At 36.5% G+C, this 16985-nt stretch overlaps 1 protein-coding gene across 1 annotated transcript; it reads right to left on the reverse strand.

Annotated features, from left to right (window-relative positions):
• Positions 1-9976: 9976 nt before the first annotated feature.
• On the reverse strand, positions 9977-13016 carry LOC112687848 (innexin inx2-like). The gene has a single exon (XM_025560797.1). It carries the CDS (start codon positions 12574-12576, stop codon positions 11497-11499), a length of 1080 nt encoding a protein of 359 aa, XP_025416582.1. The 5' UTR covers positions 12577-13016; the 3' UTR covers positions 9977-11496.
• Between the last annotated feature and the right edge of the window lie 3969 nt (positions 13017-16985).

Genomic DNA, 16985 nt, shown 5'->3' on the forward strand with positions numbered 1-16985 from the left:
ATTGAAATTAAGATAAAAATAAACTATTATAATTTACACGTAGCATGTGACTAAGTTATTATTAAAATGAATGTGTCACTATATTTTTATTTATTCACTTAATTATGTTTTCACGGAATAATATTATCAACTTATAATAACCGTCCAGTAACCACTGGAAAACCACTGTGGTATCTAGCGCTTTCTCCGGACACATTACGTTCCGTGTATTAAGTAATGGAAGAGCCCATTCATTTTTTTTATTATCTATGGTACATAGTCTCGACGTAAAAAGCAGTGCGAACCAGGTTTAACCGTTCAATATATTTTTTATGAGCCTTTTGAGTGGATTTCATTTGGGCGAATGAATTTTAGATTCTTATCATTTAAGCGAATTTATATATATCAATAGGATGAAATATACAGAATATTGAAAACTTCCTCGTACTTACCCATTAAACGATCGGAGTGCGGTTTTGTGGCCAGTTACGTAACGAGCGCGGTTAACGGGCATAGTATGTAGTACATAGACCGCTGAATAATAACGATCTATGGTTTTCTACCAGATCTATTTATCGAGATCGATTAAAAGCGCGACAACGACGATAGGAATATTGTGTTGTTGCTACGGTTGAGCGCGACGGCGAGAGAAACAATTTCTCTGAATTATTCACTAAGACGCGCGACGTTTATCGTATAGATATCAGTACAGTTTGATTTTTTTTCCGGTCATCCAACGACGCGTGTAATTCACAATAACATCAGCGGTTCCCAAACTTTTACAATCACGGAACCCTTAGAAAAAATAGTTTGTTTCGCGAAACCCTAATGTCTTTAATTCCAGTTCAACTCTAATTTAATTAATTAAAAAAAAAAAAAGAAGGAAAACCAATACTCTAAAATATGTTTTTAATGATACTGTTAATATTGTTAATGATTACTTATTTACTCTGATTTACTCAGAAAGCATATAGGATCATCATTAATTGCGACCGAGTGTATTTAATAGAGGCTACAAATATTCTTCAAAACGTTTAGTATATAGTTTTTTTAGTATATTTAAACCGTTGTACGTAACCGTTTGCGTTGTGCTTATGCTAAATACAGTACAAAACTCTTGTACGATTTATAGTAAAATTGGTGGTTCAAGATTTAGGTCGGTCAACCGGAAATAAAATTTATGCTGCAAACACGCGTGTAATTGTAATAAGCAAATAAATAACCAGCAAAAAAAATTTATAAATGCGTTATAAGTATAAAGACAAATATTGAACAAAACATAAGGGTCATAATTATTGATAGTAGAAAAATTCAACCATAACAAGGAATGAAAACTATTTTTCCTCTATAAAATTATGTATTATAAGATACATTTATATAAATATATAATATACGAAATTGTTGAATTCCGATTTCAGTACTTTTTTTCCTACGGAAAATGATGCACAAATGGTAATAACGGTAGTATAATTAATTTAGTACAATAAGAAAATTACAATAAATCTTCTTGAATTACCATTATAAACAATCGCTGAAATGGCTAATTATAAATTCTAGCTGAATTTTATTATAACGTTTTGCTTTTAACCATAACACTCTTGATAGCCATAACTCATAACAATGAAAGACAACAAATTGCGAATTGAGATATCCGCTAACCGTATTAAGACATTTGAAAACTGATTTTTTCTCATTCACTTTTTTAGTTGAAAAGGTACTGATAAAAAAAAAAACAAACCCAATAAAATAATTCTTAAACAGACCGTCAACGGATTTTTAAAGTGACGGCTTTTTTTCTGCTTTCAATGAAATTCATCGAACACATTATAATATTCTAGCTTTACAAAATACTCGTATAATTGAATACAAATAGAGTAGTCCAATTTTTGCAGTTTTGTACATATATTTAAACAAGTGCCTAGTGTTATGACTTAGTAAACATGACACCATGTGCATTCAACAATATTTTACACATAATTATCTAGTCCTAACACGATTTTTATTTATTGATTAATATTGATCTTTGATGGGTTTTTTTCTAAAGGAATCGTACGCGAAGAGCAAGAAAGAAAAATGACTTTCGATTAAAACGATTCACCACGTTTAGTAAATGCGTACAGCACTAAATGCTTTCAATCTCCGTCGAATTAGAAAGTGAACGAAAAACGAACGAAGCAAAAACACAGACGATCGTGGACAAATTTAAATTTGTGGATTAAACTTTTTTTTAAATGTTAACTTCAATTAGTGATCACTCGTTTTACCTAAACACGCGTACCTTGCGCATGTAACAATCTAACAACACTGTTGAACGATGATGAACGTATGGTTCGTATACACGGTGATAAATCTAACATTATCATCGTTAAACCTTCCGAGACGAATCGGATCCGATTTCTCATGCCGGCAAAGTGTCGACGGTGAATAAATTTAACTCGACGTCATTATGTTGTTATAAGAAATCCAAAATATATCAACGATCGCAGTCGTCTCGGCTCCGGTTGTCCGATCGCATTTGGGTATACCTAAAGCGTACATCCCTGCAGTTCATACACACTCACCACACTTAATAACAATAATATACTCGGCCGTCTAACACAACACAAATAGGTCTCATATATAATATACACATTATTACTGAACGTAAACACAATGCGTTATAACGTCGGAATTAAAGAAAATAAATAACATATCGACTCAACATTGACGGGTTGCGGCGGCGGGGGATGGGGTAGGCTTGGGCGTCCATGGGGTTGGTCTCGTACATTTACGTGTATATGTATGATGTATAATGTACACAGTTGTTCTTGTTTCATGACACACCGACTCGGCGGACCGAAAGAACATGCGGACAACAATGTATATATACATATAGGTATACACGTTTATTGTACGCTGTATACATATTTACTGCAGGTACCTATTTAACACACGTATAATGTATTATTATATTATTGGAAAAGCATAGTCGATATATTATGTTAACGCGTAGTCGTTGTCGGACGCACACACTGTAGATGGTATGTCAACCTTCATTGAGAACCCGACGGGGATACACGTTGCATTCGGACAATATATATTATACAAAATGTATAGGTGTCCAGAAAACGTAAAGAATTAGGCTCACGTCGGACACACACATAAAGTAGACAAACAAATGCACGTGACCAGGTAACATTTCCCGTAGGTCGAGCGAGAGGAAACGGTCCTGTTGCAGCCGCACGCATACCGTATCCGATTCCACTAGGTCCTTTGAAGAAACGTATCTCTGTCTCCCCCGCGCATCGTTTTTCAACAGGTACACCGCAGACAACAAACGAACAATACATATAATATCTACTATACATGTACAATATAAATACGACCATTTCGAAGAATACAAACGACATTTGGTTGTAGACCGTGAGTGTAGTGTTAGGTTTACTCTACATTTAATGCGTACATTCGTCGTGGTTTTTAACGTTCCTGTGAGCTCCCATCCTTTTCCCACACGTTGTACACGCAGAAAAAAGGGCGACGCGTGTTTTTCACACCGGTCCGGCTGCATTAACCTTATACCGCGACCATACCGCAGTTATACTTGCGTTGTACTATCTGTGATGCCGTTGTCCGCGAATACAACGACAACGTTATTTACATACACGTAACATTTTATTACACGTACACGCGTGGAATTAAGTCGTCAAGTCCCTTCTTCACAGAACTTGAACGGCCATAACAGTCACCAAAACCTGAACGGAATGTATTTTTACGACATGACTCACCCACCCACACACACACACATTAAAAACTATACGGTATAATAGGTACAACAGGTTCGAATAGAGGTATACCGTGCTCGTATACATATATTATGCATACGTGTTGGAGAACGCGCACGGCGGTGTGTCGGGTTCATTCGTCTGAACAGGTTTCATTATGCATAATACAAGCACACTCACACATATGGTCTATCCTTCGTCTTTCTTACACCCCACCCCTATTCTCTCAATACTCACTTCACGTACGCTGTTAACAATCACTACGTATACGCTATATTGCATACGGTGTACGTGTATAGCGTATACCGTACGTACGAACCGGTTTACAAAGACTATATGTTAGCTGCTGCTTTTGCTGAGGTCGTAGTTTCCATTAAAGGAACGATGCAATGGTTCTCCTCTTTCTGTCTTTCCATCCTCCTCTTCATACATCTTTCAGTCTATCCATACGTCTATCTGTTCGTGTGTGTGTGTGTTTGATGACTTTCCGTCGGGACGACGACCACCATCGCGAGAGTGTTGTAACAACAACAATATAACCTCAGGACGGAGAGACGTATTATACGAGTAGGCTATTCGTTCTCTATCTTTGCGCGCTGCACTTGTAGGTACACACACACACACACACACACACACATTGGTAGGTAGGTAAGTACGTGCGTCGTCGTCCAAACACAATGGATTTAATATTGTTATAGATATTAATATACATATATACATGAGAGAGTAGTATATAGCAGGTATATATATACAAGAGATCCGTTTATAACAACAACCAGCTCATCGGGGGTATTACTGTGTACGAGCGTTCAATGAGTTTAATGAAAAATGCGGTCGCCAACGAAAATAAATAGTCTACTATTATTCAGACCACTGCACCGTGCACTGCATAGTTCTACAAGCTGCACACAAACCGTAATATGTGTATACGGCTCGGCCCTGCCGCGACGGAGATTACAAATAATCGAAACGAGAGCGCGTTTAATTCATTGGAGTTTTAACGGGCTCCTTCTTCCTGTGTACACGTACATACCGCAGGAATTTTTAGGCGACCAAACAATTGTACATGGTCTTACTCCTCCTTTTCCGATGGTGCTTCGTCACCATCGTCGGCTGCGACGCCTCCGTCTCATTAACGCACGTGCCAAAGTCGTTTGTAACTCATCGCGCATTACATAATACCGAAACATCATTATAATATAACGTTTGGGTAACATTTCCTCGCACTAAGACTGCGATGGATTATATGGTATAGTCTATAGCTTATATAAATGCGTAAATACGTGCACCTTAAACGAGCGCTTGTCATGACAATCCATTATAAAATTATTTAATACAGCATTAATAGAATCGTCCTACCGTCAGTTACTTATACGCGTTTGTATGCAACGAGACGGAAAATATTCGTATGAAATGACGCGTGTTTACGTAATGTCCCAGCGGTTCCCAATTTTTTTTCTTTCGTACCCCTAAGCTTAATATTATTTTAGATTATCCCCCACATTATAACTTTTAAACTTTTTTCACTACTCCAAAAATTTTTAAATAAAAAATAACAATAACGTAATATAATTTATTAACAAATATATTTTTATATTTTGTAATAAGAAATACAAAAAAATAAATTAATTTTTTTACTAGAATTTAAAAATACAGCGAGATCCTTGATCTTATTTCGAGTTACATAGGTTTTTAATTAATATCAAATAATGCATGAAATAATCTTAAATCTGGAGCTGCTTTCAAAATATTTCTATACATATTATGTAATATTCTATAATCTATCAGACGCGTACTAAAGGGAGGGTTTTGAAGGATGAATCCACTCTCCACTCCGAAATTCAAGAAAATTATAAAATAAGTTTTTATAGATTATATAAGTATGAAAATGTAAAAAACCCCCTCCAAAATATTTGTATACGCGCCTGTAATCTGCATTCTATACTCCATTTCATTTTTAATAACATATATTGCATACTTCCGAAACGAATCGTTTTATATAAAACAAATGCAATATTTTTCGCCATTACCTAATTCTTTTTCACTTACTTCAGGTTGGTAACCGCTGTATTATCCTATAATCTATTTAAACCCATAATAGCTGATTAACATAGTATCTACTGTTTGTAAGTATTGTTCTCCTATGCACCGATCCCTATCCCTCGGATTTGTAAAACGAATAATTCGATTCGGGTCGTTCGTTAAGAGCCATCTTACACAGGGCCGACTTGTCGCGTATGAATCACACGATATGCGCAAAAACGAGCGAACGACCTACATTGTGCATGCATATATTGTCCCGCAAGAAATGTGTCAGATGGACGGCTGTAGTGATACGCGTACACCGCGTTCGCCGAGACGTTGAGAACGTTTGATTCGCACATGACACACCGTATACTATAAACACGTATTATTACGCCTACACCGATAAGATAAGTAAATAATAGTACCCACAGTGATTTACATCGACGTGCACGCTGGCGTATGTGTGCGTGCGCGCATCCAACGGATTTACCGGAACGAATTTTGAGGTCGATCTCTCGGACGAGGCCTTGTCGCCAGTACGGACGTACGAGGACCTACGACGAGCACGGAGACAATAACAAAAACCGTATTCACACATAATATTATTACGATAGCTACAATATATATAGGTACAATGGTACAATCAGGTATACGGTGTGCAGCTGGGCTGACCAGAACACTGCACCAACTTGTTCTATAATTAATTATAATAATAATACAATGAAAAGTACCTATGTAATATATGTATTTAACAGCGAACCACTGAGTTCCAGGATCAAACACAATGTAAGCTTTTGTACATCGCGCGCATGTTGTGTATACGTTGGCCGTGAGTGTGGCGACAATGAAACAGTTTTCCGCTGACGTTTTCCCTTTCGGAAAAACACAACGGTTAGAGCCGCGAACAAACTATAGGTACCGAGAACTTACTTGTTGAATGATAATAATACGAACAACGCACGCAGATCCACCGCAAGGCTGTATAATAGTATAATGTGCACTAAGACATCGGCCGGCTGTTGTTAACTGGCTTTCTGCTGTAACTTACTACTATCTCGAAAATAATACTCATTAACACAACGGTAACGGTTTGAACAACGCACAAATAACCTGCGGCACAGTACTGTTACCACTTCCGGGCTGCAGTGGTCGTGGGCGAGTGCCTGCTGTACCGCGGTTAGGTTAATACCAATACTTGGAAAAGTCTTAACAACGATTACTAAAATGCTTTCACCATCGATTTTTAAATATTAATCTTTACGAAGAAAAACAATCGCGGTCTTTGACGAGAAATCAAGATAAAGGGATGAATAGGTCGAGCAAAAATCGGCAATCAAAATTTTGCGTCCGGCGACTCAACCAATAAACATTTAGCACCCCCGTGATATATGTCTATGCGATTCATGTATGCTTATTGTTATCAACGGTTACTTACTTGATTAGTTCTACCGGCTTGCGTAACACGATATTTACCTATTTAAGATAGAAAATAGTTTGCTAAATATCTATACTGATCGTATAAGTTGGATGAAACGATGTTAATTCATCGCTTACATTTGAATGTATTAACATGGAGAACTTAAAACACAAACCGTTACCGCGATAGTCGTTAGCGATTTTGTTCACACGTTCTCGGATAGAAAAATGTTATCAAACACCATCACGTTCACTCGGTTATTCTAATAGAGTACTACGATGTTAGGTTGCTGATAACGAGCTGCAGAAAATGTCGAAGAACGCCTCCTACAGCGACGTGTTGTTATCAACGTCCGCCATTTTAAACTTATCTTTTCCAGATGCGAAACACCAAACAGATATGTATTGTGGAGTACATAAACAAAAACGGCTTTTTTTCATATACATTGGAAACTACCCCTGTAATACGCATCACAAGTTCATTTAAACGGACATGTGCAACGTGACAACCAATTTTTTTCCGATCACGAATAGTTACTCAACGAGAATAATTTTTTTTCCACGCGTTCAATACGTTTCGATTACCTTAGTGGCGCCGATCTAATGACTTAATGTTTATTGGGAGTGTGTTGAAAAACAAAAAAATTAGTTTAAATTATTATTAAGTCTATAGGCTAGATATTAGTAAAGAGTGAGTTTTAAATTGTCGATTGAGCTTCACCAAAATATTTAGTTTGATTCTGTATAAATTATACATGCCAATCGACTTGAACGCATTTACAAGTCGTGGATAAATGTGATATATTAAACTGAAATAAACTATAATAGATAGTAAACTGGACTACTTAAGGTTAAAACGTTGAAAACAAATCGATTCATTTCCAAAATGTTTCTATAAAACGGTTGCGGTCTCCTTGGAAAAATGTAGAGAATCATCAGTTTTCTAAAACAAGGAGAAAAATAGATTGAAATTATTAGGTTCTATTATTTTAGTAAATACAACTCCACCTAGCAGTAATAGGCAATAAGTACGTAGGTTTTATTTTGCTAACAATAATTTATCCAGTGTATAATAATAATTAACAGTTTAATAAACATCACGTAATCAAATATACAATTATTATTTGAATATATTCTTAAACAGACTGTTCGTCGTCGTGTGTAGTACCTCCTCCTCTTGATCCGTCCTAAATGTGATAAATCATAATTTTTTTTTTTGCTTCTCACAACCGATGAATGAAACTGTACACATTATTGAAAATGCCTAGCTTATCAATAATTTTAATATCCGAGTTCACCAGCATTATTGTTTTTAACATAAGCGGAGACGTTAGAGAATACTATTTGATTATGCTATATTATCATTTCCGTTGGCAATAAAAACCACATGATTTTGGGAATAAATTGCAACATAATTTCTAATAATGCGGATCACCGAAAAGAATACTTACATTTGGAATCCGCGCTTTCCATTTCCTTCCGACGAGTGGTTTTGAACTCTCTATTTGGAAAGAAAAATTATATCTGCGTCGAACGAAACGTAAAAATGCGTTTGGACGGTCGCTGATGTCCACTTTAATCACACAATTTACCGTATCCTTGCGTTGAAAGCTATGACGCAATAAATATGCATTTTTCGAGGTCATAAAAATAATTCATAACGCGTCCCTTTATCTACATTTAACAATATATTTTCATTTGAACGATCAACTTAAACATTATTATTCTTCCGGGTATTCCACATCTAAAATCTTTATTTCAATAATACTCTAATGGAAATCGCACATTTATAGACTGTTCATAAAGTTGCATATTATTATAACTATTTACTGGGGAATATCATCTATATAAGATGGTAGCAATTAGATTTCGTTATTAAACACTTGTCTGTGACTAAACAACATCGTAGATTACAGAATAACTAATAAATAACATTGAGAAATAGAAATAGGTTAAAGTCAGATTATTATAATTATTAATTCATATGGTCAATATGGTAATTGGAAAATAAAATTATTATACTATATTCTTTACATAACAATGTATAATAATGAAACAGGAGCTTTTTAGATTAAATTTATAATATTTTTAATCGATAAATAAGTATTGAAATATATAGACTTTAATATAATATAATATTATATTAACTTTTATAATACACAAGTTTTATTATTTTCCTTACAATGAACAAATTATTTTCAACAATGTTGGCATATTTATTGAATGTTAATGATTTCACAAAGAAAAAAAACTATTCTGTTGAAATAGAAATGTGTGGTTTCTTCTCATCTTCACTGATAACAATAGTCATGTCTACAGATCAAAAACTGTTCTATTTACTGAATGGTCTGATAAACCGCATTATTCACCTATAGTGCACAACATAAAAATCTCACAATAAAGTTAGTTATTGATTTAGATTTTTAAATAACTCTCTTCGCACAGAGTAGTCGATTATAACTACGAAATTAAAACCATAAACCAATAACACCAAAGGAATAAATACTCAGTCGTAACATAAAGTTTAAGTTTTAAGTATACCAGCCATGCAGGTGCACAAATAATTTATAAAGCATTTTCAATAATTATTTATGGACCCACAATTTCGTTTGAAGGTTAGAAAAATGCAAATATGTATATTTTCTGATGTTAAGTATCCATACATGATATGTTTAAGTTATTCACACCTTTAGAAAAATAAATACCTTTAATAGTAATTTGTAGTTTTTTTGGTAGCAGGTTGAATGATTAGTGAACTGAATTGCGGTACGAATAAAAGAAATAAACAACACTTATATTATTTATAAAATGTCTTTTTTTTATTGTCTTGAATAAAACAGTATCTAATAGTCTTATATTGGCAGTCAATTTGGACTTGATTGACATCAGATGTGTGCGCATTTATAACACACTTGGAGTATTATAAACACCAAGTGGCCATTATACAGTTAAAAATCAATATGGAATGTTGAATAATTAATTTTGGCATACAAGATAATTCGTCAAGATATGCACATCATTAAAATTACTATATATTATGTAGTACAAAAAAGGCACTTATGGAATTTCATTGTTCACATACATATTTAAATAATATAGATAATAATATAAATGTATAAGAACTTAATAACTAAAAAAAAAAAAAAATCAGTATTAAAACTAAATCTAAAATAATTATTACAGCTAATTAGCATCACATATATGTTTCATGATTATCTTTATAGAAGTGAATTATAAATGACATTCATGAGGCCCAACATTTTACTTATATTTACACATTTTATACGAAAGAATAAGACAATTTTGTACAATGTTTGTGCGAAATTCGGTTGATTGTATAAATTATAAAAATATATTTAATTTCCTGGTGAACAAATGAATGTTAATATAATGTGGAATGTTAATGGAAAAAAAATAAATAAAAAAATTAAAGTTATAGTATATTATTAATAATAAATAAATAAAAACTTGTGAACACATAGATTGCTCAAAATGGAAGACTCAGAAAACACTTTAATGTATAGATAATTAAAAATACCAGAACAGTATTAACTGCTATGAAACTTTATACAGTGACACTAGTACTGTATCTGTAGACAATTTGACAATGATAATCTTAAAATAATATAGAGCATTTCAATAAATACATGCAATAATGAGTAAACCATTAAGATAATTAACATACCTACTTACAATTTAAGTAATTAGAGATAAATAATTAACATAAAGTTTATATTGTTTATATTTTAATTTAGATCAGCTATTAATGTTTAGAATGATTGGAATATGAAAATAAAGGTATTATTTTTTGATTAACATAATAAATGTTCAATTATAAACATGTTAAAATAATCTTAAAATATGTATAAAGGTAAATTATCAAAAGTTTCATTACCTAATTCAGAGTTGAAACACAGCAGCAATATTGATTACACTTTACATATAATGAAATGAGACCAACAATTTTTATTTTCAGTTGGGCAAACAGTACAATTTATAAACATATATTTAAAGATAACTGTTTCAAAAAATTGTCGATAATATAATAAAAACCTAGAAGGTTAATCATGAATACAATACCCTTAACTGCACAACCCCTGTGTTCTCCGATAAAAGCAATCAGAAACTAATTTTAAAAAATATAGTATTTAATTTACGCCATGCGGAAACATGGGATAGTATAAAATGTTATTGAAAAAAAAACAAATTGTCTAAATTATTGCTTATCCGTTCTCTGAACCGTGTTTCCCTAAGCTAACAATTTTTTTGTTTAATTTAGTAATTAAATACACGATTGTAATTTATCAAGTCACATTTATACACTCTCCTTACCGTCCAATTTCTTGGCCAAGTCTGATACAAGCTCCTTGAAAATCAAGGGGTCAATGTTCTTACCCAATTGGTACAAAACAAACCAATCACCGATCTGGCACTTCTTAGTAATAGTTTCTACTTCGTCTTGTGGAGCTAAACGAGATCTTGCTCTCAACAACAGCAAACGAAATTTAGGCATGACCACAACAGCAGTACGGTACACCAGATTAAGACCACTGAGCACGGCAACAAACAAGAACCAGAACCACAAGAAAACGTAGATTTTTTCATTGACAATATTGAGCGGCAACACACATAGACCATCTAATTTCTGGATCGAACCGGATGGACCATATTTATGGAATGTACACTTGGTGACTTTGGGGAACACCCGAGCCATAGGGTCGTCTCTGTCTTCGGGTTCCATTTCAGTGAACTTGAGAACGTCTGAGCCGTAAGTACTAAACTCACCGTCGAGGAAGTAGTCCATGAAAAATATTTGAGCTATGACGTTAACAAAGTTGAGGAACTCACACAGGAAGAACCTAATAGCGTAGAAGTTTTGCGTGTGCAGGTTGGTGGCAAAGTAGTCGATGAGCAGCTTCTTACGGTCAGTCTTGCACTCCTCGCTGATGATCGGGCAGTTCAGATCGAGCACGAGCATTTTGATGCGGCCGCCCTCCCACGTCTTCCACATGTACCTGGGCAGGTAGAAGAACATGGCTTGGAAGAAGAGCACGAAGCACACCCATTGGTAGTACTTGTGGTACTTGACTTCGTCCTCACCGTCCACGTGGGACCGGACGCCGGGCTGGACCACGTCCTTGCCGACGCGGCCGTTGACGTGGTTGGGCAGCGTAAACGTCGAGTAGATCCAACAGTACGTGTCCATGATGTTGAGCGGCACATCGTCGACGATGCAATCGATCGGGTCGCCGATGTACTGACGGGACGTGACCAACAGCGAGAAGGCGACCAAGATGATGACGGTAGCCTTGTAGTGCAGCCGGAAGATATTGTTGTCGATGCATACGCTGTCGATCTTCAGCAGTCCCTTGACGGAACCGAAAACGTCGAACATGGCGGCGGCCGGAGTAGAGACGGGTTACGCGTGCGCACACACGCGTCACCACGCACGAACGGACACGGATCAGTTATGTAGCGGACGACCGGACCGGCGAACACAAAACCACGGGGGTTTTATCGATTGTAATACAATGTGTATTTTCGTTATCCGTTTTTCGGAAACACTGTTTGCGTATTGTCACGTACACACGGCAACGGCAGCACGCGTCATCTGGAGCGGACGGGTACGCACGCACGACGGTACCGGTGGTGTGGCCCGTGGATTTTTGAAAAGCGAGAAGAGTACGAACGACGTTGACTGACGCGCCGTGTCGTTAAACTCGAACACGCGCACGGCGGAGAAGGCCGGGAGGTGAGAATGGAAACACAAATCGCGACGGAAGACGCGCGCACGTCGACGGTGATCGGTCGTTTCTCGTGGAATGATCGCCGCGTCGGCCGCGCTCGGGCGGTGGGGCGTCCGCACCTTGTGCGTGCGGGTGCGAGCGACGGTCCGACCGCGGTGGGGGCGAGGGGCCGCGCGCGCCGGGTCAATGGTGTCGAGCGGCGCATGCGCAAAACGCCGTGTCACTGCTGTTGCCCGTTGCCGCTGCTGGTTGCTACCCGTACGCGTTACACACGCCACTCCTCGCCACTACTCGCCGCAAAACTCTTTTGTTAACGACTCCCGGCGGCGGCGACATTGCCCACCGAAGGGAAAAAAACCGGTTGTGGTGCTGCACGTCTCTTTTTCTCCATAATTTTATTTTTACTTTTTTTTTTTCCTCTCTCCCGTTCCCACTCGTACGTTCTTTCTCTCCGACCCGACATTCCACGCTCGGCGTGTTGTCTCCGTGCCACCAAGAGACCGACGGTCGGCCACGGCCACCGGCCCGTCAGCGCTAGCAGTCGCCCGACGAAGTATTACTTATTACTTATTATTATTATTACCTGTCGCCGGGCGGTCACGGGTTCTCAATCTACCGCGTCGTCGTCTTTCGAATGTCCGGTCACCGATTTCCCGTCAAAAATCGCTGCTTCCCGAGTTGCTACTAACGCATAAGGTGCGGGAGACTCGTTGAGGTTTTTCGGTCGGTTTATCAATAATTATCATGTGCTCTGCGAACGACGACTAACAAGTTATAAACCTGCACCCGGGTAAACTCGGGTAAACAAACGACAGCAGGATCCGCAAAACCGCAGAGATCAGCTTCCTGCGTTTTAAAGCGAATCCCGTGATATACGAGTGCACATCGTTACGTTCCCGAAAAATTCTTTTGATTCTCGATCAACCGAAAAAAATATGGGCGATTTTCTTACGAACGGGCCAACTTAAGTCAGATTTTGGAACAATACTACGTCGTATTCGACGAAATGTATTCATACGAACCATTATTATGCGATGTGTACAGCACGCGCCGAGACCAAATGACCGTTATTAGTTGTTCGGATGATGTGAAATATGACTTGTTCATAATATTGGAGAGCGGCGGTGAGGTTTATTGATACGATATTATTAAATTGTATACGCACGATGCAAATACGTTTTTTTCGATCGTGACAATATTATTCGAGAGCTGCTTCATGTATATATTATATTAAAACCGTGACGGGTCAAATAGGTAAACGACCTATAAATGTCTGTCGAAACGGTTTACGCCGAAATCTTCAGTGTCTCCGGTGAACAAAACACGTATAAATTGAACCTAATGAAGTGGATCACTTGCGGGGGATCGATTCGAGGATGATAATTATTTTAAAAATCATGGGTGTCGTACGTATCGCAGGAATGTATGTTGTGTGGTATCAATGACTGATAAAAGGAATAAGACGTGGTTACGCAATAATACGACGATTACCCATGTACAAATGTATAAATAAATAAATAGCAGATAGAGTACCTAGAGAATTTGATTTAAATTATTGAATTCAGAGTAGAATATTCGCACACGGATTGACTCGCGCTGCAGCTTCTACGCGAATCCAGTGTGCGAGTCACGGTACTATACGGATGAAGCAAGATTACCGGTTTTATAAATCAATAAATTAATTAAATTTTAATATTTTCAATTAGGGGGCAGAAAGCGTATACACTATGAGAATCATACATACATTTGATAATAAAAAAAAATAAAAAATACGTACCGTAGTCCAATTTATCAAAACTTCGAGTATGAATTGTTCACCGTAATATAACGTCTAATAAAGTAGATGTTTACTTAACGTCAGTAGGTGCTTAGTTATGCATATTATTTATGTACAGCCTGCAGTATGTAATATATAACTTATAGGTACGGTGAAGCGTTTTTTCGAATATTTTAAATTGTAAATATACAACATTAGGAAGGCGAATTTAAACACGTTTTAATGCATAAAACATAATATTACAAAAAACATAATTTTCTTTATTCATTTTTTATTTGGACGCGGAAAACGTGTAGTTAATGGATGAAATTTGTTTTTTTTTTGTTTTCGGTATCGAATTTCGAAAACCTTGTCACAACGAGGAATGGTAATATATATATACACACACACACACATACGTAATAATATAATACGTTTTAATATATAGTATATTTTAAATATTATAATATGTCGTCGGTAGTATACGGACGTAAACGCCTGTTTTTACTTATAAACTCATGTGCATTGTGCTCTCGATATAATAGTGCGTATATATAGCCATAATATTATGTCGTATATTAATAAACAATAGCCAATCCTTGATCTCGTTCATATCTCGGCAGCGCACGTGTCTGCTAAAAAAATTATGTATACATCGACAGTAATCTAAATGTATAATAAACGAAATAAGGCAATTCGTTTTATTACACAAATGATAACCTTGTTCAGCGTTGGCTGTCGACGAGAGTGAGGGTTTTGTCGTCGCCAATATCCTCTGGACAGATGTGACGTTGCAGCCTGCTGCAACAGGTGCAGTTAGGTGCAGTACTGAAATTCGTGCGTCCGTGTGGGAGACCTACCTACCGTTTTCCAAACAAAACTTGTGTGTCTATTATATTTTGGTTGGCAAAATGATATTTCCTGTCTCGAGCCAGCCGCTTTTTAAAAATATTTATGGTTTATTATCATATTCATCTTGATTCTGATCACTATCATGTGCGCGCATTAGAACAACCGATACAGCAACAAGTGATTATTTGAATAAGCCTGTATACGTACACGGAATAAAAACCCTCTCGTGTAGCTAGACATGCTGCGTTTCGTTGTTAATAAGGTGTTTTATACACCGTGTTATTATTTTGGAAAACAATTCGTTCGCGTTCCGATTATTTATATAATACGATCGGAACGCATACACGCAAATATATTAAACTTCACGTGCTGGCCCGCGGACGAAACGATTCCATTTTTAACACAATCTTTGGCAGTCAAGAGAGCCCCAAACTCAAGGTAACCGCGGCAAGGATTTAACGATCGATCTCGTTCGGATACAAAATTTTCCGTCGAATAAAATATAGACACATAAAATATATGAGGTCACCCGGCAAACGCTCTACACACGTATACCTCCTGAACAGTGGCGTAGGAAGACTCGCTAGCGTCCCTGGAAAATTTAGATAACGTTTCCTTTCTAACAAACTAAAATTCAATGTCATGATATTTTTTTTTACCTTTAATTTTACTAATATATTTAAGTATACATTTTATACTTATAAAAGTAAACTATAATAACTATTATAACTATTATAACTTATATAAGTTATTATTACACTGTTAATTTCAAACTTTGAAAATTTGCTTTTCTCGCTTTATGACTGGCAAATTCATCGACAATTTCTTCATATGAAATGTTTTATTTAAATGCCCTATTTTCATAATTTCATCATTAAATTCACACGCAGTGTGTACAAATAGATAAAATCTACGTATTTCAAAAAGTATAATGGAAAAATGTCGATTTAACTGTAGGATAGATATACGACTTTTGGACAGTTTTGCGCCCCTTTGCAATTCGTGCCCCTGGCGTAGGCATAGTTCGCCATGCAATTGCTCTTGAACATTGTTACGTCCAGTACCCGCAGTATTGTTCACGCTCAGAAATATTCGTATATAATATCGTATGTGTACTGAAATAAGAACTTTTACTGTACATAATATCGTCTACGACGGCGGAGACGATCGTCTGCAGGTTAAACGCAGTTATAATATGTACACAGAATAATAATATAATATCATGCCTCGTAAACGTCGTAAACGGTCATTAAATTCGTGCGTGGGAAATTTCACCGGGTCGTGATTGTTATATTGTTCTCTCGCGCAGGTTTCTCACAAGTCGAACGATGGAGGGGGTGTTGTGTTGAGGGGCGGTTCGAGTGCGATTGTTTCGTGTATGTGAGTGCTGTACGGTGTTTTTTTTTTAAATATTTTTACTTTTCAAGACGTACGCTCAGGACAATTACA

The sequence above is a fragment of the Sipha flava genome, unplaced genomic scaffold (genome assembly GCF_003268045.1).
Source record: "Sipha flava isolate LNK unplaced genomic scaffold, YSA_version1 369_pilon_pilon, whole genome shotgun sequence".
NCBI classification, from domain to species: Eukaryota; Metazoa; Arthropoda; class Insecta; order Hemiptera; family Aphididae; genus Sipha; species Sipha flava.